We start from the raw sequence: 22,406 nt of genomic DNA, 5'->3' as shown, positions 1-22,406 counted from the left end.
GAGCAGAATTTTTCGTCGAATTGCAGTTAGAACAAGAGCTATGAAATTTCTCTTTGTCACTTTTTTTTCTTTCTTTTTTTAACCTTTCTTTCCCCCTCCCCCCCTTTTTTTATTATTAACATTCTGATTAAGAAGTGAGATTGTTATATAGTTTGCTGATAATTTTATTTTCACAAGCATTGATAAATGGAAAATTTCTGATTGGTAGATTATGCATCAATATTTGAAAGCATTTATAATTAATTTGTTATTGATATACCAATAATTAAAATAATTAAATTAATATGGAGCTGTTATTTGTTTACAACACTGGAAATAATGCCGAAAATGAAAGACACCAAATATTACAGGAAATGTACCATTTTTTTTCCATAAATTTAAACGAATGTTTTTTGAACAATTTTCGAAATACTGAAATAAAGTAAAAAAAAGGGGGGAGATTCGAGTCCTCAGATCCCGAAACTTTTCGAAGATTCGTGAAATTCGAGTATTCGAATGTCTCATTCCTATTATAAAATTTAATATAATAACAAATATAATTTAAATTTTAACGATTTAATCATAATTATTAACCATTCTAAAATTACATATTTAAAGGATTTAAAATTACTTGGATCAGAAGCTTCCAGACTTGAATTGTCCACATGAATTAAAAATTGAATAAGTGGATCTTCTGAAATTCTTGCTTGAAACGCTAGCATTTCATCTTCCTGCAAATTTTGAAATATAAATTTTGGTTAGTAAAAAGAAACAAAAAAATTATATAGGAATACAATAATAAAAAAATTAAATATTTATATAAATACCTACAACTCATAAAAAAACGTAATACAAAGTATACATAAAATACAATTAAGATGTAAAAAATAAAAAAAAATGAATATCAGTTACAAAAGAAAACTCTTATTTGTTTTAACCAAAAATGAATTTTCATCAAACCTTTGTTCAAATTTAAAATAGGAGGCTAAGAAACGTCTATTTGTACTTACATAATTCTAAAAGAATAGCTTCCAAATAAATAATTCTAAACGTCAATCAAATCTTGAACTTTATTGGCATGTATATAAAACTCGAAGAATGACAAGAAAATACGGAATTACCTAAATGCGAAATCTATCCAGAAAAAGCAAGTAATGTCACACATAATAATTAAATTCCGAAAATTAACTTCTAAAACGGAACACTTAGGAATTTACATAAAAATTTATAGAATTTCTAAGAAGAACTGGCCAGCAAATAAATATGAGCTTAACAGAAGAAAATAAGCAGTAAATTCAGATTCTATTCTGAAATTATGTAGAATTATGCTTTACAACTAAATTGTGAAAATCAGCGTCTAAAATGAAATGCTAAGAAACTTATATTTAAACTTACAGACTTCCGAAAGAAAAGCTGGCCGTCCGTGTGAAAATAAGTACGTCAGATGTATTAAAACATATGTAACTCTTCTGTAACTCTAAGCGTATTGTGAATAGAATTGTAATTATGTTACAAATATAACTGCAACTGTATCTACGTAGCTGTTGCTAATTATATGGCATACGCTGTATGGCTGAATGCCAATGTGTCATTGTTGTGTAATTAAATGACTATTATTATTTAGAAATTAAGCACTGAGTCTGTGAAGCACGAACATCAATACGAATGATATGCTGTCAGTAATTTTTTGTTTCATGCGTCGTAAATGAAGATGTAATTGTATTGATATGTACTTTCATGTGTTATTCAACAAGTGAGATTTTAAGATAAAACTGTGATTTTCCTTATCTTGAAATGAGTGTTCTATTTGGCTTTGAATATAGAATAAATTCTGCCACCAAGTGAAATCAAATTTACATGCAACAGCTTAGCTGAAACATGGAATTAATTATTACAAATTTAAAAACTACTTGATTGCAGCAGAAAAAGAAACCAAGCCGGATACAATAAAGATAGCCATTTGGTTAATCGGCTAGGTGATGAAGGCGTGAAAATATTCAACACACATCTAAAGATAAAAATAAAGAATCATTTCATGATACTATGAAAATATTTATGAACTATTTCATTCCGTGGTTTAAAAGAGGTTAAAGGGGGTTTAAAAGAGTCAAATCTTTTTTCCTAATCCCAATGAGATGGCCCCCAACTGGACAGTTCTTTACACAGTTTAAAGCATTACCCTCTACATGCAACATTCGTTAATAAGAAGGAAGGCTGATCAGAGATCGATTAGTTCTGGGCACCAGAAGAAATTCTCTATTATGAAATCAAGAAAAACAGTGGAAAATATTCAAAAAAGACAGCAAATTTTAAAAAGAACAGTGTTAAGTGATAATGTGTTTTATAAGGCTTATCCTAAGTTTTTAACAGTTATTTTAAGTTGAAATCATTTCCTGTCTCTCCTAATTTCAGCTTACAATTCTCTACCAGAATGTGTTTCTAGAATTGCGTTTAATGCAAATGAGTAAAAGTAATATTTACGTTGACTTCGAGAGAGAGCCTCAGAGTTTCTGACTAGCACGCGTTTGCCTTTTGGCCACGTCTCTCTAAGCTGTTACTACGCATGACCGTATTCCAGGCCCTTGATAGCTTCGCTAGCTTTTTCGAAATTCAGGGGCCAACTAGTTAGATTTGTGGTAGCTTCGGCTACATCTCTTTAGTTATCCATTAGTTAAGTTCTTATTTCTTATTTTTGAATTTTAAGCCCAGTGCAGGCTTTGCTGTACGCCCTGAGAAAGGGACCAAATGTTCATTCTTATTTTAAGAAATAAAGGCTAATTTACCCTTCGTGAGTTTTACGTTTCTGTTACTGAACTTAAGCGATTATTCGCTTAGCTTTTCATGAGGTTCCTCCACACTTAGTGGCTTGATAAAAGGTGGAACCCCACAGTTTCACTGAAATAAAAAATAATTTTGCAGCTATGTACAGAGCTGTGAAACGCCACCAGTTACCGTAAAGTGAACGATATTAAGAGTAATAAGCAAAATGTGGGTTTATATATTGATAGCATATCGAAACAAACAGTGAAATTTGATAATGTGCTAAGTATTAATTTATTAGATAATGCACAAATAAAATGAGTTAATGCTGAAAATAATGTAATTGAAACAGAAGCTGAAACTAATGTGTATATATAAGAACATTGAGCTCTGACCAGATAATCCGCTAACTAAAACTGGTGTAACGTTAGTGTTATATGGTAATTTTAAGTTAAAAACCAGATCATAAAATGTTATTGAACTATAGTGTTAATGATGCTTGCAATATTCCAGGAAATTTTATTATTGTAAATATTTCTTCCAAACATATCTATGGTTTAAAATCTTATTAAATATTAAGTCACATGCTGAAGATGATATCAAAAATATATATAGTGGAATTTTTAGGGATTTAGTTTAGTTTCCTTATGATCCATTGTCACTTAAAAATAATCTTAAATTTGCGTTAGATAATTTAAAATCCCGAGGAATGTTTTGAGAAGTTAATAAGCCAAAAGATTGGGTTAACAATGTCATAGTAGCCTCGTGTTGTACATATGTGGTGCACGGGGAGTCTGTATGTTCTCAAAGGAAAAAAAATGTCATAGTAGGATAAGAATGTTTAAACCAAATCAAGTTCAAAGGTTTGTTTGGATCCCAGAAATTTGAATAAAGCCGTTTTAATGTCTCATACTTCCTCCCCTATCATGTTCAAGCTGGAAATGTTAGTACCCCCCCTCAGCGGTTGATTACCGCAGGTAATGATTCACTTAGGCACTCCTTCTTGAGGCTTGGACAGTAGAGAAGTAACTGCACAATAGCCGCTGGCGTACACTTAAGAATATATGCCAAAGCTGCACTGTACAGAAGTGCACCTTGTTCCTTTAAAGACAGGCATATTAATATTAATTGTAATTAAGTTTGTAAATAATATTTCCCTCAATATATACACATCTCTTTTGTGAAAATAAATTTAATATTTGAGGAAAAGTTTTAAACTGCTTCCTTCGTTTGTGGACCAAAAGGTATACTCAAACGAACCAGCAGTTTCATTGGTATCAGAAGTGGGATTATTAGTGTAAATAGAAGAAAGTTGAAGATTTTGAAGTTTCTACAAATTAATGGTAGCAGATAAATTAATGAAGACATTAGATAAAGAAACATCAGCCCGTATAAAAATACGTCAGGAAGAAAGCTGGTTCAGTCCAATCGACTTAGCTAAAGAAAGTGATCCGCATTTTACATGGAAAGGAAAATTTCTTTCACATTCCAGAAAATAGAGCAACTAAGTTTCCCGGTCAAGAGTTTCGAATTACCATGGAGGTAAGTAAGGAAGGAGGGGCCAACTCCGCACTTCAAGTGAAGCACTGCTCGGAGGCTTCGTTCTCCAGATGGGGTGCTTTTAGTTTACAGCGCTCTGATAATATTTCGACACACGACAGCTCCATACAAATCGAAAAACGGGACACTTCCACATAAAAGAAACATTCACTGTGTGGTGGATAATAGTAATTTGTATAGTTTCATGAGAATTACGCAAAAATCACTTCTTGGTTATCTTTCGATAACTAACAACACCGATTTTGATTATGAATTTGTTTTATAAAATTCTAAGCTGTTGAACTACAAAAATATAAATGTTATGCTTAAAGAATGAAAAGTGCTTTACGGTACCTTTAAAATTATGCACGTCTTTCAATACCCTTGATACTTGATGATTCGCTACATTTATTTTATGTTTCAAACGCCAAAATGTTTTAAATAATTTTTTTTTTTTTTTTTTTTTTTTTTTTTTTTTTTTTGTCATCCGGATGTTACTGTAACATGTACCTTTTAAAAAATTTTAGAGGAGAAGCTTTATAGTTAGTTGCTCATTTCAAAGTCATCATTTTATTTTTATATAATTGAAAAATAATCACTTTGAGTTTACACTTTTTACTTATTTGGGTTAATTAAAAAATAAAACTACCATTAAATGCTGCAATTCTTTTCAAAATTAATAAATATACACAGAGATATGCCAATAAGTTAACTTTTCCTTGATTTGTAACCGCACATTTGTGTAAAATTATCTACAGTTTTACACAAATGTGTGGAACGGAAGACGGATACATTTGCGAACTCGGCGAATGAAGCAATATTATACAGAGTAAGGCAATCAAGATTGCGATCTGATGACAATGCGGTTAATGTTCAAATGCGAAATAGATAGTTATTATTTATTATATTATCAGAGAATTATAAAACTGGGTCAAATCGCTAAAAGAGGTATTGAGTGCTCTGCCAAAATTTATTTACTGGAAGTTTTGAGTTTGATAATGAATATATCCTAAAACGTGTTTTATATCAAAAGTCTGAAATTTGATGGCTAAATGTAAATATAAAAGTATGCATGTTGAAATATTTGTTATTAGGCACATAGGTCAGGTTAAGTTTTTATTAAATAGAGTAACGCATGCAAGGGCTATCTGCCTAAAAAGAGAGATGCCATCGTGGAGGAATTTTGAAAAAAAACTGACCTTTGAGTGGATATTAAAAATAATACTTATAATTTTCATTCAAATTATATTCATATATATTTTTTATGTAAAACTTTCAGGTGTATGCTAAATTAGTGTAAATTACTTTACACGAAAAATATAGTGAATGCACAGAAATTAAAGATTTGCACATGCCGGAAATGAAAAATATGAAATATGTATGGGTATTTATGCATATGCTTGCAAAAAGCATGTATCTGCCTTTAACAAAATACATAAATATTTATTAAATTTCTTATAAGTGTATTTGAAATGAAGGATTTATTCATTCATAAACTTCTGTGAAGAAATACAATTATTAAATGCATCTAAATTTAAAATGATTATAAATATTATCTAAATATATAATAACCTTAACATTGAATTGTAAACATAAATTGAAATCTTGTTGACAAATAATTTTATAAAACTATTTAAACAAGAATTGTTTATACTGGAAAGCAATCTGTTAAAAGGAACTGTAAAGCAAATTCTGTGAGATGGAATTTTGTGAGATGAGAATTTTGTGAGATGGAAGTAATAAAGAAGAGTTTTAGACTATGTATTGTTAAAATTAGAGGTTAAAAAAATCTGATAAGTATAATTAAAAGAATTATTCCCTTACATTTTATAATAACTCAGTCACAAGTTTTAAATAATATTAAAAAAGATCCTCTTTTCCTTCCCTTTCAGGAATGTTCAGAGAAAGTTAAGTATATGGAAATGAGCACCAATATTTAATGTAATCCACTATTAAAATAAAAGGGGATCTAATTTGAAATGGGCCGAAAAGAGCATTAATTATAAATTGACTTAGATTTTTCGATTTAAAAGATGCCTCAGAAGCTAAAAAAATCATGTCATATTTGAGAAAGGTATTTTAGGAAGAAGCTCTATAAAAAGAAAGGAAACAATGCATAATTTTAATATTAATAACACAATAAACTTTGATCTTAATTTTTGTAATCCTTAACCGAATAAAATCGAATTACCTTATTTTTTTTTTTCTAATGTAATTAACGAAAACTTGCGAAAATATTTCATTCAAATTAAACTGTTCTGTGAAAAGTACCACTTAAGCCGTTCAGAATGAAATGTTGTTTAAAATGTATGCTTTTCAGATATATACACAGGACTCTGAAATATAGTAGAAAAAGAAAATGTATACGTTTAAATGTATATTTACGACGTAATTACAAAATATTTACATCCGATCGATCCGTGTCGAAACCCATTGATCTTCATGGTAAAACACGCAATATTTTAGTCACCACAAAGGGATCGCCAGTGCTTCAAAGCAGCGTATGGGGAAAACCGGTCAGGGCCTCTCCTTACTTCCTATCTCAGAGGAGAGCACATCCCACAAGGGCCGTTATATAGCCAGGAACATAGCCACATCCGAAACGGAAGGCATCGTTAGCTGCAAAGGAAAGTGTGAAGTCTGTGAGATTTGTGGGAGCCATTTAGAGCGAAATTGTGAAGAGAAGATTAACAAAACAAAAAAGAATTCGCCACAAAGCAATAAAGATGATGTTACAGGAAAAGTGCAGTCTTGCAACTTTGGAAGATATTATAAGCAAGTAGAAACTTCGGAGATTGTTCAGATGTTAAGATTTACTAATAATACAAGTGGGTAAGAGGACAAATGTACTGAAGGCAAGAGGAGCTCAGAATGGCCAAAAAGACTAGAAGATGTCCCTAATGTAAAGGACGATTATGAAATCGTTACTTTTGAGTTCAACTTTCGGGGAAGAAATAAAAACGATGTTAATTAAGATTTTATGTCAATAAATAAGGAGAAGTAGTATATTAAGAACGCCCATAAAAGTGGTCGCAGCCGTAACAGTTAAAACTAAAAGGTCCAGGGTTAATACTGATGAATATAATAGAAATAATGGAGAAAAAACACTAACAACTCTTTAGTCCGATAATATCTGAAAACACTGAAAACGGACAACAAACTAGGAAAAGAAAAACGCGTAGACTCAGACATGGCCGTTTATTTAAGTCAGTAAAAATTTAGATTTAGAGGAAATTCCTTCAACAGAAAATCAAAACGACGGACTTATTATTAGCTAATATTAAAGCAAACGGTGATGAAATTAACGAATCAGCGTCACGGGCAGAGAAATCAGAAAAGGAAAAATTAAAACAGACGGAATGTGACGATTTGGTGGTGTTGTATTTAATTATGGCAAAGCACACTAGGGCTATCTACCTAAGTGGAGGGATGCCTTCGTGGAGGACATTCTAAGGGAAATTGGCTCGTATACACGTTACACATGGGGGAAACCACGAAAACACCCATGCAGCCAGCCCGTTAGCGGGATTCGAACCTCGCGACCGAACTATCAGTGTTCAGCGACTTTACCGCTCGGCCGCTGGTGGGCTGTGACGATTTGAAAAAGAAAAGAAATCTTCTTTTAACTGATTATTTAATATATTACAACAACAAAGTTTTAGGACAAAAGATATCTCAAAGATAAGTATTCGAATAAACGTGAGCTTTTAAATGATATGATAAAAAAGCTTTTGAATCAGCCGAATACTAGTGAAACATCTAGTTCTATTTTAAATTCAATTGATGTAACGTACGAATGTATTCGAACTTTGATTATTTTAAACTACAAAGTAGAAAACTTATCGGAAATAATGATAGTATATTTAACAGTGGATAAGTTTGATAAATCAATTCGATACTTGGTGGGAGAAAGAATTAAAAAAACTCGGAAGAAATTAGGTACGATTGAACAACTACTTCCCTTTTAACAAAGCCAAGCGAGAACGCTTCAATGTAGTAAAATAAAGGAGGTAAAAAGGACTAATAATTCTCAACATAAAAAAAGTTACGAGTATGATATCCTCTTCTAACACGAAGAACATAAATTTAAAGTGTATAAAGTGCCGTGGTGAAGAATTTTATTCGTTCGTGTCTAGAATATATGAATCTTTTTGTCAATGACAGGTGTGAATTCGTGAAAAAAAATAAGCTTTGCTTTAATTGTTTGAAAAACCATTCCGTTCGTCTAATTATCTAATTACGCTCATATTTCAAAGCCGGAAGTGATGGAGAGAAAGACGACAGTCAGTCTCACTCCAAATACTGAAAAATTTATGACTCTTCTTCTACCAATAAAGTATTTTACAGGTACAGCTGTAATTACTTCCGACCTCCTTACTTTGTCCAGCGCACATCGTCATGGGCCCATGGGGCATATACGTAGATCAGTGAGCAGAACACGTCGCGCGATATCCTTGCAATACCCGCATAATTGATTGATTGTACAGCTGTAAACGGAATGTGTCAGACAAAGAATATTTTGCTTTTTATTGCGAATATTTTAATAAGAGATTATTATGGTGAATTTAAAATCAGCTCGCGCTTTGTGCGATGCAGGTTTGATGATTTCATTCTTAACGATGTTTAAATGTGCTAATTCGTTAGGGATTAAAAGAGAAAAAGTATCTATTGTGGTTTCTGGATTAAATAGCACGAGAATAAATATAAATTCTAAAGTATGTGCTTCTATTTTAAATGATATTGAGTTTGACATATTTTCAAATGATATTGGAATGAGTTTAGAATTTTTGTGCGTGCCTAAAATCCCGAACTCTCTACCAATAAATAATATAGAAGTTCCGACTTAACATTTTCCTCAAAACATTAAGTTTGCTGATCCAAACTTTTACAAAAAAGAAAATGATGTATTATTAGGCGCAACAGGTGTTTTATCATAGCTTGAAATTCGGTCAAATTGAAGTGTCCAATTCAGAGCTAAGATTTCAAAATTCATTATTCGGGTTTATAGCCACTGGTAGCATTTCAAGTTCAGAGATTCAAAATACGCGACCAGTTCATTGTGGATTAATTAATAATTGTAGTGATATAGAAAATGGAATTAAAAAATTTTGCCAACTTGAGTCTATAGGAATTAAAGAGAGAAAATGAGATAGATCAATCTTTAGACACATTAGAAAAAAAAAATTCTTTTTAAAGATAACCGGTGTGAGATTCAATTAACATGGAAAAGGGATAGGGGGAGGGCTCAATAATAACTTCATCGTTGCAAAAAAGAGACTTAATTTACTTATGAGTAGACTTAAAAAAAATCCAAATCTTCATTCTCAGTATACTGAAACTTTAAAAGACTATAAAAATAAAAATGTAATAGAGAAAGTTAGATGTCCTAAAGAACCTATAGATAAGCCTGTGTTCTATTTGGCACATCAACCAGTTTTTAGAGAGGAAAGTATAACTGCAGAAATGAGAATAGTATTTGACGAAAATTCCAGGAATAACTTCAAGCATTTAAGTCTAAATGACTGTCAATGGTCAGGACCAATCCTGAATTCGAACATATTCAAAATATTTGTTAATTTCAGATTAAACAAAGTCGTCTTTACTTCAGACATAGAGAAAGCTTTACTCAGATTTTATTTGCCGAAAAGGACAGAGATGCAGTGCGTTTTCTATGGGAAGAAAATGGTAAATCGTGTTATTCTCGGTGTTACGAGCAGCCGCTTCCTTTTGACCGCAACTGGAAAAACGCTCTGAAGAATACCCGACAACAACAGAATGCTTAGAACGCTGTTGATATATGGATGATTTTATGTATCGGATGCATCTGAGATTTCCACTCAAGCTACATCAATTATGAGCCAAGATAGCCTAGCATGGTGCTATGAAAATGGACTACGAATGACAATTCTTTGATGAAGTTTTAGACACGTGAAGGTTTCGACCTACAGCCACAAGTCAACGCTATTAAAGTTTGGGAAATATCGTGGAATCCTATAGAAGATTCTGTAATAATGGGAAAGCAGAGCCTAGTGGACAGTCTGCCTAAAAACGAAAGTACCAAACGATTCTTGCTACAAACAATTGGAAAGATATTTTTATCTGCCTGTGTTGCTTTCGCCGTTAACTGTTCGTACAAAGCTCATTCTACAAGTCTTATGAACGAAAAAAAATTCTTGGGGTGAAGAAGCACCTCTAGATCTACGAAAAATATGACTTTAATGGTGCTCCGAGGTTCTTTTTCTTTCGGAGTTACGAGTTCCCAGAAATGTGCTCAATTTAACTATACAAGAGTCAACCGATATCTTAGAACTACACTGCTTCTATGATGCTTACGGTGTTGCTATTTACGCAAGAGTTGTGAAGGATAATAACCTCGAAGTGCATTTATTGGTTAGCAAGAGTCGCGTGACATCACTAAGGAAAATCACTCTTCTGAGACTAAAATTACTCGGTGCTTTGCTTGCCGCTCAATTAGCAAGCAAAGTCAAGAAAATAGTGGATTTAAAAAAGCCCCCCTAAGTGTTCTTTTGGACGCATTCAAAAATTACTCTCTATTGAATTAAAGGACCAACGAATTGATGGAAATCATTCGTTGCCAATAGAGTTAACATTTAAGTGATACCTGTGCCTGGGCGCACTGCCCTGGGAAGACCAATCCCGCAGATCTCTTCAAAAGGGCAGTTAGTGCTGCCATTTTATTGAACAGTGACATTTGGTGGCATGGACCCCGATGTTTGAGAGAAAAACCTAATGTTTCTGTAGACAATAATGACATAATTTCATTAGAAAAACCGATGATTCTAATGATTATTCTCCTATTGCTTTTACCGTTTTTAATCATAGTTCTATAGCTGCTGATATTCTTTCCTTGAGTAATAATTACTTAACTATTGTTCATGTTATGTGTTATGTATTTAGATTTATCAATGATGTTAAAACTAATGAAAAGCTTATGAGTTACCTTACACTCAGCGAGTCGAGAAGAACAGAACTCTATTTATTTAGGTCAATCCAACAAGGTGATTTTGTAGATGAAATGAAACATTTTGAGAGAGGTGCCTCAGTGCCCAGCAATACCAAGGTAAAAATATTTAAACTTTTTTTTTAGATAAAGACAATGTTCTAAGGGTTGGGAACAGACTGAAACATTCTGACCTCAGAACATATGAGAAAAATAAAATTGTTCTGCCAGATAAGCATCCATTCACTTTAATAATTGTGAGATATTATCATTTAAAGTATTTACATGTTGGTTTACATGCATTATCATATTTGACGTAAATTTTGGCTCTTAAATGGCAGAAATGTTTGTTGTAAAGTTTTTTTCCAGTGTATAACTTGTTTTAAAAACAAACCTGTTTTTGAAAGTCAGATAATGGGTGATTTGCGCAAAGAACGAATAACACCTTCTTGTCCATTTAATAATGTTGGAATTGATTTTTGCGGACCATTCCATATTAAATTTAAAAATCAGGGCAAATGAAAACTGAACAAAGTATATGTGTGCATATTTGTATGTTTAGGCACCAAAGCTATATATTTAGATTTTGTCTCTGATCTTATTTCAGATGCCCTTTATAGCTTGTTTGAAACGATTTTTTATATAGAGGTATGTGTGCAAAATGCAGAGCTATATGTGTAAAATTATTCAGTGGCAATGCAAAGAATTATCTGGGTGCAAGTATTGAGCTAAAAGAACTGCATAAATTGGTTAAACACCCAGATGAAACACTGACTAAATACTTGCTAAGTGAAAACATTGATTGGAGGTTTATCCCTCCTAAATCACCAAACTTCGGGGGCCTTTGGCAAGCCGGCGTGAAATCTTTTAAGCTTCATTTGAAACGAACTATCGGTAATGTTCATCTGTTTCTTGAAGAATTTCTCACTGTAATTTTAGAAATTGAAAGCGTATTAAATTATAGACCCCTTACTCCCATATCATCCGAATTTGATAAATTTTAAACCTTGTCCCTCAGACATTTTCTAATAGGGAGGCCTTTAACTTCGATAGCTGAACCCCAACTTACTGAGATACCGGAAAATAGGCTCTCAAAATGGCAAAAAATAACGAAATATAGTCAACAAATTTGGAAATTATGGAAGATAAACTACTTAAATAACCTTCAAGAACGTAGTAAGTGGATGTTTGCTAAACGTTAAAGTGGGTTCGCTTGTGTTAGTCAAAGATTAGCATATGCCCAGTACAAAATGGTTAACAGGTAGAATCGCAGAAATAATTTTTGGAAGGATAAAAGAGTTCGAGTGATTAACATATTATTATTAGATAGGAAAATATTAAAACGAAATAAAAGAGAGATTTGTGTTCTTCCTGTGAATTATAATTAGATTTCATGTGTTGTGTAATGTAATAGGTTTTTCCCCAGTGTTTATATTGCATTTATGATTTAAGATGCATTTTAAAATTTAATCATTCTATTGCTATTGCTTACAATTGTTTGTTATTATATTTTGCTTTAAAATAGTATGTACCAGTTGTAATATTCTTTCTGAAAACCGTAGGGTTACAAAGTTGGGAGTATGTTAAGTATTGACTAGGAGTTGCCAACATGCGGTGCTGCTAGCGAGTTTTAATCTCGAACGACTTAATCTTTATTCAGTATTCTTTTATTTTGTGTCACTCTGAAACTCGGTTTCAGTCCTGTGCCATTGCTGTAGTTCCACCTTAGGGTGCGTGCAAAATGTCCTTTTTCAGGTCTCCTGATGATGATGAACTCAGTGATTATCCCGACTCAGAGATCCCCGCTAAATCACAACCAGTACTTAATAGAGAAATGAATTCCTAAAAAGCCCTGCGTCTTCCAGGAAAGGCAAGAGCAAAAAGCCCTCAACTAAATCCATGTCAGACTCTGAACATAAGAAGCAAAGGAAGTTCAAAGCGAACAAATGGAAATTATCAGAACTAAAGGAATTAAAGAGATTTTTGTAGCACTCAAAGACAGAACGAAAGATGGACTTCAAACCTTTACTCCAAAGAAACCTAAAACTAATGACGTAGAAGAGATCCCTAAAGAAAAATCTCAAGATGAAGAATGGAAAACGCCCAGAGATCCAGCTAAAATTCTAGTAATCCCTAAGCCCATGGATGTTTCTCATGAAAATCGTTACAGAAGCTTCAAAAGAAAACCAAGATGAAAACAAGGAAGGAGGAGCTATCCAAGTTTAGACGCTTCCACCCAGTGTGATACCACAGCGCGAAGCCGATTGGCTGAAAGTAGATGAACTCTTTAGAAAATTCTGTTCCGAAGACCACGAAACTTCCATGAAATCAAACTCAATCTATGTGCACGTCAAATGCATAGATGACTTTAGAACAATGACCAAAGTATTAAATGAGACGTTTATACCTTATTATACTTATCAAGCGAAAGAAATATAAGAGCAGCATTGAAAAATATGCCAGAAACTGTCTCGGAAGAGGCAATTTTTAACGATTTGGAGCGAAGAAAACTTCCCATTGTAAAAATAAAGCAGTTTACCCGAATCAAGCAAGGAGTAGTAGAAAAAATCCCCATACTCTTTTTAGAACTTAACAAGTCGAAAGCGGGAAATTCAGTATTTCATCTTAACAATGTATTCAGTGTCAACATTAAGATAAAAAAAAATTCACAGAAGAAGCGACCAACTCAATATTTTCGCTGTCAGGCCTACGGCCACACGCAGCATCTATGCCAGAATTAAGAAGTTGTAAGTGTGGCGAACAGTACAGAACCTGTAACGGCCACAAAAAATGAAAAGCCTACGTGTATTTTCTGTGAAGAACCCCACGTCAGCAGTTACAGAGATTGTAAGGCTACCAGAAAAACTTTGCCAACCTGGAAAAGAAGATTGAAATTAAGAAGAAGCTTCCCTCAAACTTCCCCCTCAATGAACTCTGCTGATTTTCCGAGACTTCCTACTGCAGACGTCAAACCTACAGAAACCACCAAGAAACAACTTTACAATGAAAAAGCAAAGGAACTGAGAAGAGAAATACCCTGAAATTTTTAGAGAACTTCACTGAACCTATTAACTGGCTATTTGATAAAAAAAATTGCCTACTACTAGAAAATATTTTACAGATTATGACGAAAATTCAAGCATCAAAATCACCCAGCAATCAGATCTATCTCGATAACATCCTATTTTCTGGACGGCGACAATCCCCTTAGCAAAATTATTCAATTAAGGTTAAACAAGCAGACCACTTACTAAGATAATAAACACATAATTAGGCAAGGAATGGTCTATCATTTAAAACTAAACATATGCATGTTATTAATCGCTAAGAACTCAAATAAAATTTTAACAAGTTTAACGGGTTTCATAGCTTTAAACACTGTTTTAAAATAGGAAAACACTCCAAAATGTTTATACAAAATCATATTACCCCATATACAAAAAACCTTAACTCAATTCCTGTTAGTTGGTTTACCAACAACAGATTGTTATAACCAATGAGGAAAAGTATTTTAATGTTTTCCTAACTTTAGCACATTTATCCAGTTTCTTTAATTTATAAAATAAGAAACACTGGTAATAATAATAGAAACTATTTCAAAATTTAGGAAGAAATATTCAATCATTAGAGTGAAAATATACTGAACTTCATGCAAGACGTTTATCGTTTCATACCAAACATTTCACTATTTCGTAGATTCTTAGAATATATCCCAATCTTTTTCAAAGAATGTATATCATTTCCCATTAATTAGGGAGTGCCATGTGAGTTTAATTGCAGAGGTTGACTGAATGATACTAAAACTTTCAATAAAAAAATCAAATATTGTTTCATCTTCCATGAAAACTTATGAATAATAACGACATGTCATAACAGTTTGAAGACTTCACGTACTATGAAACAGCTTCAAAAATATAAAAATATTTTCAAAATCTCATTTCCCTTAGAAAATTTTAAGATATTCTCATATAAAATTATATTACTTCAGTCGAACTTGAAAACATGTTAACCAACCAGGTTTATCACATGATTTGATACATTTCTACTACCTTTCCGAAAACTGAAGTTTATATTTTCATATGCAAATTATTATATTAATTCATTGTATTACACCTGTGTTACTTAAAATTTTCTACTTTATAAAACTATTTTAAGTGTCGTATTCGAAGCTCATGTATACTCTAAATATCCAAAAAGTTCGCAAAATAGTACAGTTATACAATGCGAACTAGAAGAAAATCTGTTGAACTAGGATAGTAATGGTAGTTTAACAGACCCTCATTTTCCTAATCGCTTGTTTACCAACTTAAAATAATAAATCTACCACGTCCTACCTGAGGTGATTCATTCTGATAAGGTTGAATATATTGATATCGTCCTGGAAAACATGATGTTAGATTTCTGAAAACATGAAGTGTGTTGAATATAGGAAATATACATACAATTATATAAAATGTGATTCATTTTTGAATAGTTGAATATATTTTTTAAGTAGCTCTTAAGCATTCTAGTCTGTGTCCTGCATATAATATAGATGAACCATATTTTCTTCTAGTTCGCATTGTATAACTCTACTACTTGGAGAAATTTTTGGATATTTGAAACAAATATGAGCTTCGAATACGACACTTAAAATAGTTTTATACAGTAGAAAATGTTAAGTAATACAGGTATAATACAATGAATTAATGTAATAGTTTGCATATGACAACTGTAAACTTCTGTTTTCATGTATCAAATCATGTAATAAATCTGGTTGGTTAACATGTTTTCAAGTTCGACTGTGTAGAGACATTAGGTATTTTGGAAGCAGGAAAGATGAAAAATTAGCAACGCCTTCGCCGGGAATGGAACCGCAGACCTCTGGAATACGCACCCAGCGTGCAGACCGCCACACCACGAAGGCATGCTAGGAAGACGTGATAAATGCGTTATATGCTGCCCCTTTAAAAGGGCGATTGGGGTTTTTTTAGGGGCCCCAGTCGCCAAATCCTGGGTAGGGAGAATCATCATCCACCTCCTCCTTTTAGTTCGGGCGCCAATGTAGAGAGATTAGGTATTTTGGAAGCAAGAAAGATGAAAAATTAGCAACTCCTTCGCCGGGAAGCGAACCGCGGACCTCTGGAATACGCGCCCAGCGTGCAGAAAATCACACCACGAAAGCATGCTAGGAAGGCGGGAGAAATACCTTATAAGTAAAGTAATATAATTTTATATGAGAACATCTTAAAATTTTCTAAGGGAATTGAGATTTTGAAAATATTTTTTATATTTTTGAAGCTGTTTCATAGTACGTTAAGGAATCTCATACACCTTAAACCTTTATGATCTTCGAATATGTGACTGTTGCAAGAATTGGGATAACTTATTTATTTTAAAAGCAATTACTTCCAACTTTTTATGGCTGACTACATAATATAGCTGCTTTCTGAAATCGTAATCAGAAAGTTTGTGTTGCCCCAAATATTTTTATAATTTAATCCGCTTTGTGACAAAAATTTTCGTCATGTTTCCACCTTGCGCGCACAGTTTAAAATTATCTGTTGCATTATTTAATTCCATAGTTTATATATAGCTTTTATAACATTTGGAAACTACTGTAAACCAAAAAAACTGAGAATTCCATGTTAAATTTTTATTTTATTTGAAGTTGAGTTTATAAAATGTATTTTATTGAAAAAATCTGTAATGTTTTCGTGGATAAATTTTTTTAATACTAAAATATTCATCAGATTTTTGGTTCAGTTAGAAAGTAGTAGCCATATGAAGAATTCCGTCAAATTTTAAGTATGTACCATTAGCCATTTTTAAAATATCATGCGCGCAAGGTGGAAAAATGACGAAAAATTTTGTTACAAAGCGGATTAAATTACAAAAATATTTGTGGCAACACAAACTTTCTGGTTACTAGTTTCCAAAGCAGCTATATTATGTAGTCAGGTGTAAAAAGTCAGGTGTAAAAAATTACTTTTAAAATAAATAAAATATCTCAATTCTTGCAACAGTCACATAATTCGAAGCTCATAAGGGGTTTAAGGTGTATGCTCCCCCTTAAGTCTTCAAACTTTTATAACATGTCGTTATTATTCATAAGTTTTCATGGAAGATTAAACAGTATTTGATTTTTCTTGAAAGTTTTAGTATCATTCAGTAAACATCTGCAATTAAACTCACATGGTACTCCGTAACTAATGGGAAATAATATATGTGGTTCATGGACCCCTTGGGGGTCCATCGGTCATATTTTGGGGGTCCGCCGACTGCTCCTAATTTTTAAAATGTTTGCATCAATATTTAAAAAAAAAAAAAAAAAAAAAAATTGTCACATGCAACCTCTGTAAGCCGTCTGTCTGCCATTTCCCAATAATAGAGACCTCCACAATACGAGGAAAAATTTGAAATTTTTAGAAACACAAAGAAGCCTTTGAATTTTACTTCACTTGGAATTAAAGTGACGTTAAAATCAGTTGCACAAAGTTCTTGCAAATTTAAAAAAAAAAAAAAAATATTTGTTTTACTTTTTCATAAGTTGTAATTAAAGTATTTTTTTTCAAGTGTTTTTTTTTTTTTTTTTTTTTTTTTTTTTTTTTTTTTTTTTGTAGCCCAAAATGTCCGAAAAAAGGAAGTATGATGAAAATTATGTAAAATATGGATTCTGCTGCATGAAGGAATCGGACGGTGTTGAAAAGCCACAATGCTTTCTGTGTGGAAAAGTTTTCGCAAACGCCAGTATGAAACCGGCAAAATTGATAGAGCATCTCAAATCTCTTCATCCTGAAAATGCAAAGAAGAAAGCCCAGTTTTCGAAATCTGGAACATTAACCAAACTTGGATTTGGTATTTCATAAAAAACTTTGGTTGAGGCATCTTTCAGAGTTACATATCGTATTGCCAAAAGTAAGAAACTGCATACTATTGGAGAGACATTAATTAAGCCATGTGCGTTGGAAATGGTTGAATTAGTTTGTGGACTGGAACAGAGAAAAAAACTTGAGGCTATTCCATTGTCCAAGGATGTGATACATTCAAGAATAGTTGAAATTTCTTGCAATATCTTGAAACAGATCATCGATGAATTGAAAGCATCGCCATTTCCCTTTAGTATGCAACTGGATGAAACTATAGACATCTTGAATTTTAGTCAACTTCTTGTTTTTGTTCATTATGTGTCTGCTGATACTATCAAAGAAGAATTCTTATTTTGTGAGCCTCTTTTGCAAACTACAAAGACAGTTGATGTTTTAGCGATTTTAAATGTTTTCTTTTCCAAACACGACTTCGACTCTAAACAAAAACTTCATTCACTTTGTACGGATGGAGCACTTGCGATGCTTGGCAATAAATCTGGTTTTGCCCATTTGGTAAAAAAAGAGGACATGCACTGGCTACAAAAACTCTTCCAACCAGCTTAAAAGAAGTATTGTCAATAGTTATTAAAACTGAATTTTATTAGAAGTAGAGCTCTTAATCATCATCTTTTTAAAACACTGTGTCAAGAAATGAACGCAGAACATGAGGTACTTCTGTACCACACGAAAGTGCACTCGCTGTCACGAGGGCAGGTTTTGAAACGAATTTTCATGTCGAAGACAGAAGTATCACTTTTTTTAGGAGAAAACGATAACTCATTCTTCGAATATTTCAAGAAAAAAGATTTTACATGTAAATTGGCTTACCTGGCAGACATTTTTAACCACATGAACGATATATTTCTCTCAATTCAAGGGCCTGATACAATACTTATGGATGCCACTGAGAAACTACAGGCATTTTTATTGAAAATCTCACTTTGGAAAATTAGAATTCAAAATGGGATATATGCAAACTTTCAAACGTTGGACGAAGTGCTTTTTGAAAATGGATCTCGGAAAGATAGTTCGTTATTTAATAACTTGAAAAATGAAATCTGTGAACACCTGGAAGTACTTCAAGTTTCATTTGAAAAATATTTTAATTCGGCTGGAATAAATATAAAAGATGAGTTGTGGATTCGTAATCCTTTTCTTTGTGATATTGACTGTATCGATGACATGAACCTTGCCAAAGATGAGCTAATTGATTTGAAAACAAAGTCCTTGTTAAAAATGGATTTCGATTCAAAAACTCTTGGAGAGTTTTGGTCTTCTTTAAAAGAAGCCTACCCATTGCTTGTAAAACGAGCTATGGCAGCCATTATTCCGTTTGCTACAGTATATCTTTGCGAAGCGGGATTTTCCACACTTGTAACAATAAAAACAAAACATCGAAATAGACTGAATGTCGAACATGATATGCACGTTGCTTTGTTGAAACCCATCCCTCAATTCAATCTGTCAATCAAGGAAAAGCAGCAACAGCCTTCACATTAAAATTTTAATTTTTTGAAATTTTTTATACTATTGAAATAAAAATATTAAAATAATTAAATAACAAAACAGAATATATTTTCTAATAAATGATGTTTAAGCAATATTTTTTCACAGAGGGGTCCGTGACATATTTAAAATTTTTTAAGTGGTTCATTGTGCCAAAAAGGTTAAGAAACACTGCTCTAGGGGCTTTCAGGAACAATATTTTCTGTAAATTAAAACCAATAAGTGTGATGGTCATTCTATATAGTTTTTAATTGGTATATTACATTTTTTATTTTTTTTACACTACTAATACTTAAGATACGTAAAGCTTTCTCTTCTAATCTGTTACATTATGCTACTAATACTTGACAGATGATACTCCGAACTTTCTCTTCTAATGTAATATACATAAGACAAACATTTTGAAACACTATACAAAACATCGCGGATTCTCTTTTACACATATTACTTTTATTTAAAGGATTCACGAAATGTGTCAAAAATTGTCATATTTTTTAGTATTTAAATAACACATAAGCTCAAGATGAACCAAAAAAGTATCGGGTATGGCATATACAAACAGCAAAGATAGTTTGCAACAGCAAAGATAAAATAGTCTCCAATAGCAAAGAGAAAACAGTTTCGAAGTGTCTAAAAGACTACCTAGAGCACATTCTCAAAACGTTTCCGAAAAGACAGTGACATCACAAATACATAAATTTTATGGAACATGGCATTATTTAAAAATTTTCGTTCGAAATTTTAGTTCTGATATAGGAAAATACACATTAAGTAATGAAATGTGGGTATTCGTGTACATGTTTGTAAAGAAACAAATATATAAATATTTAGGAAAATTTTGCATGATTTCTATTTTGGTAATAATACTGGTAAGTTAAGAAAATTTTCCGTATTGAACGTATTTGTCTACGAAATTCTTTGGAAAAAGCGGAAAGTAATTAATCATTTCGATACTTCACTAGAAATAAAGTGTTATATATGAGCAACGATTTAAAAGTTAACCAAGAGCACAACGAAGTGCACATATAAAATTATTTTGCTAATCAGTTATGAAAGTTTGAGTAGAATATATCCAGAATCTTCAAAATTATTAATGAAACGTTCAGTTTAACCCTTGAGATTTTACTAAAGAAGGCTCGGTAATAACTAAAGAAGAAGAAGAAGGTTACTAAAGAAGGTGTGGTGGTGTATTTAATCACGGCAAAACACACGAGGGCTATCTGCCTAAGGAAAGGGATGCCTTCGTGGAGGACTTTCTAAGGGAAACTGACTCGTATACACGTTACACATGGGGAAAACCACGAAAACGCCCATGCAGCCAGCCCGTTCGCGGGATTCGAACCTCGGACCGAACTACCAGTGTTCAGCGACTTTACCGCTCGGCCGCTGGTGGGCCTACTGAAGAAGGCTCGGAATGCAGTTCAAATTGTACTAACAGAAGGTAACAATATGCCTTTTTTTTAAATATTCGCATGATATGTAATAAAAATGAAAGCATGGCCCCGGTTCAGTAATACAATAGAAGGTGTTCAGTAAAAAAAGTTCCTAAACTGAGTTATTGTCACACACGAAATGCATTGAAAGACCGAAAATTAGTAATATATTAGCACTGGACTAGGAGACAAATTTTCAAAGATAAATACAGTGGTACGAAAATTAATCAAAAAGTATAACATGTATAAATATTTCTTCGCAATAAGTTACGAATGTTTTCGTTTCAGTAGAATGAAGTCGGAAAGTATAAATTTGTTAATGAATCACTCATTTCAGCCTTTAAGATTTTATTAAAAGATGCAATATACACATTCACTTAAAATGTAATGCAGTAAGTGAAAATATAACTCTGGTTCATCAATACGGTATATTAGTTATGTACAGTTAATTATTCATTTCGAATATGATAAAAAAGAAACTTTTGAGTCACAGAGAAACATATTTACAAAACAATGATTCTTATTTCAATACTAATTGAAATCAAAGCGCTGATGTTTCGTATGAAGATGAGGTATTTTCTTGGACATGTTTCTTATGAAATTACTATATAAACTTCTTTTAAGAAAGAAATAGACTTCACGAGAAAACCTACGACAATGCAAGTCAGTTATCGTGGTGACTTAGAGAAAATATTCCAAGTCTGTATGAGCTGTGTTAAAAGTCTCTCTTATCTACATAGTACGAATACGTCAATGTCAGAGAAAATTAATCTATCCCTATAGAATACTAAGATGAAAATTCCATTTCTTTTCTTAATATCTGGTTGAGCGTGGTAGTGTTGTAGAAGTTAAAGCTTCCAAACGTGTAATAAAATTATTAAAACAAATAATATAACTATTTAGTTAAAATTTGTTCTCAAGACTTACGAGGCATTGTAAACAATAAATAGGAAAATATTTGAAAATTAAATGATTTGCAGTGACAGTAATGTAAAAAAGGGTAATATTCAAAGTGTTCAAAAAAAAAAAAAAAACGGTTTATGAAAACACGAACACATCACAGCCATCCGCAAATAACTTCCGTCAAAACTGAAAATTTTATACTCAAAATTTACTTTGGATGTAGGAAAAGAAACGTTAGAGGATTCAAAATGAAGATACTCATGTAACTTTCCGAAATGAAATTTGCAGTATTTCAGGAAATATTCACTTAACTTGTAACTTGTTTGTAATTTTATTAAATCATATATAATGAGCGTATGTAAGACACGAAATATATTCGTGTGCGAGAAAAATAACAAACATTTAACTATCTGGCAATGACTCAAATTTCATTGGAAATGTAATGGCATGAAAAGTAGAAAACTATATCTGAGTGGA

The 22,406-nt window shown here is 32.4% G+C and overlaps 1 protein-coding gene across 4 annotated transcripts in view; it reads right to left on the bottom strand.

The window, feature by feature from the left end:
- Window positions 1-22,406, bottom strand: part of LOC118184575 (transient receptor potential cation channel subfamily A member 1-like) — a 63,172-nt gene that overhangs the window by 36,810 nt on the left and 3,956 nt on the right. For all 4 annotated transcript variants that reach the window (XM_035354280.2, XM_035354277.2, XM_035354278.2 and 1 more), the window contains exon 2: window positions 611-710. In XM_035354280.2, the coding sequence (XP_035210171.2) occupies window positions 611-701 (91 nt within the window). In that variant the 5' untranslated portion in view covers window positions 702-710. The remainder of the gene's footprint in view (window positions 1-610; window positions 711-22,406) is intronic.

This window comes from Stegodyphus dumicola, chromosome X1 (genome assembly GCF_044657685.1).
Source record: "Stegodyphus dumicola isolate Sdum_Otavi_A_Nest chromosome X1, ASM4465768v1".
Taxonomy (NCBI): Eukaryota; Metazoa; Arthropoda; class Arachnida; order Araneae; family Eresidae; genus Stegodyphus; species Stegodyphus dumicola.
Note: the sequence above shows the minus strand (reverse complement) of the source record. Positions and strands in the feature narration are given on the sequence as shown.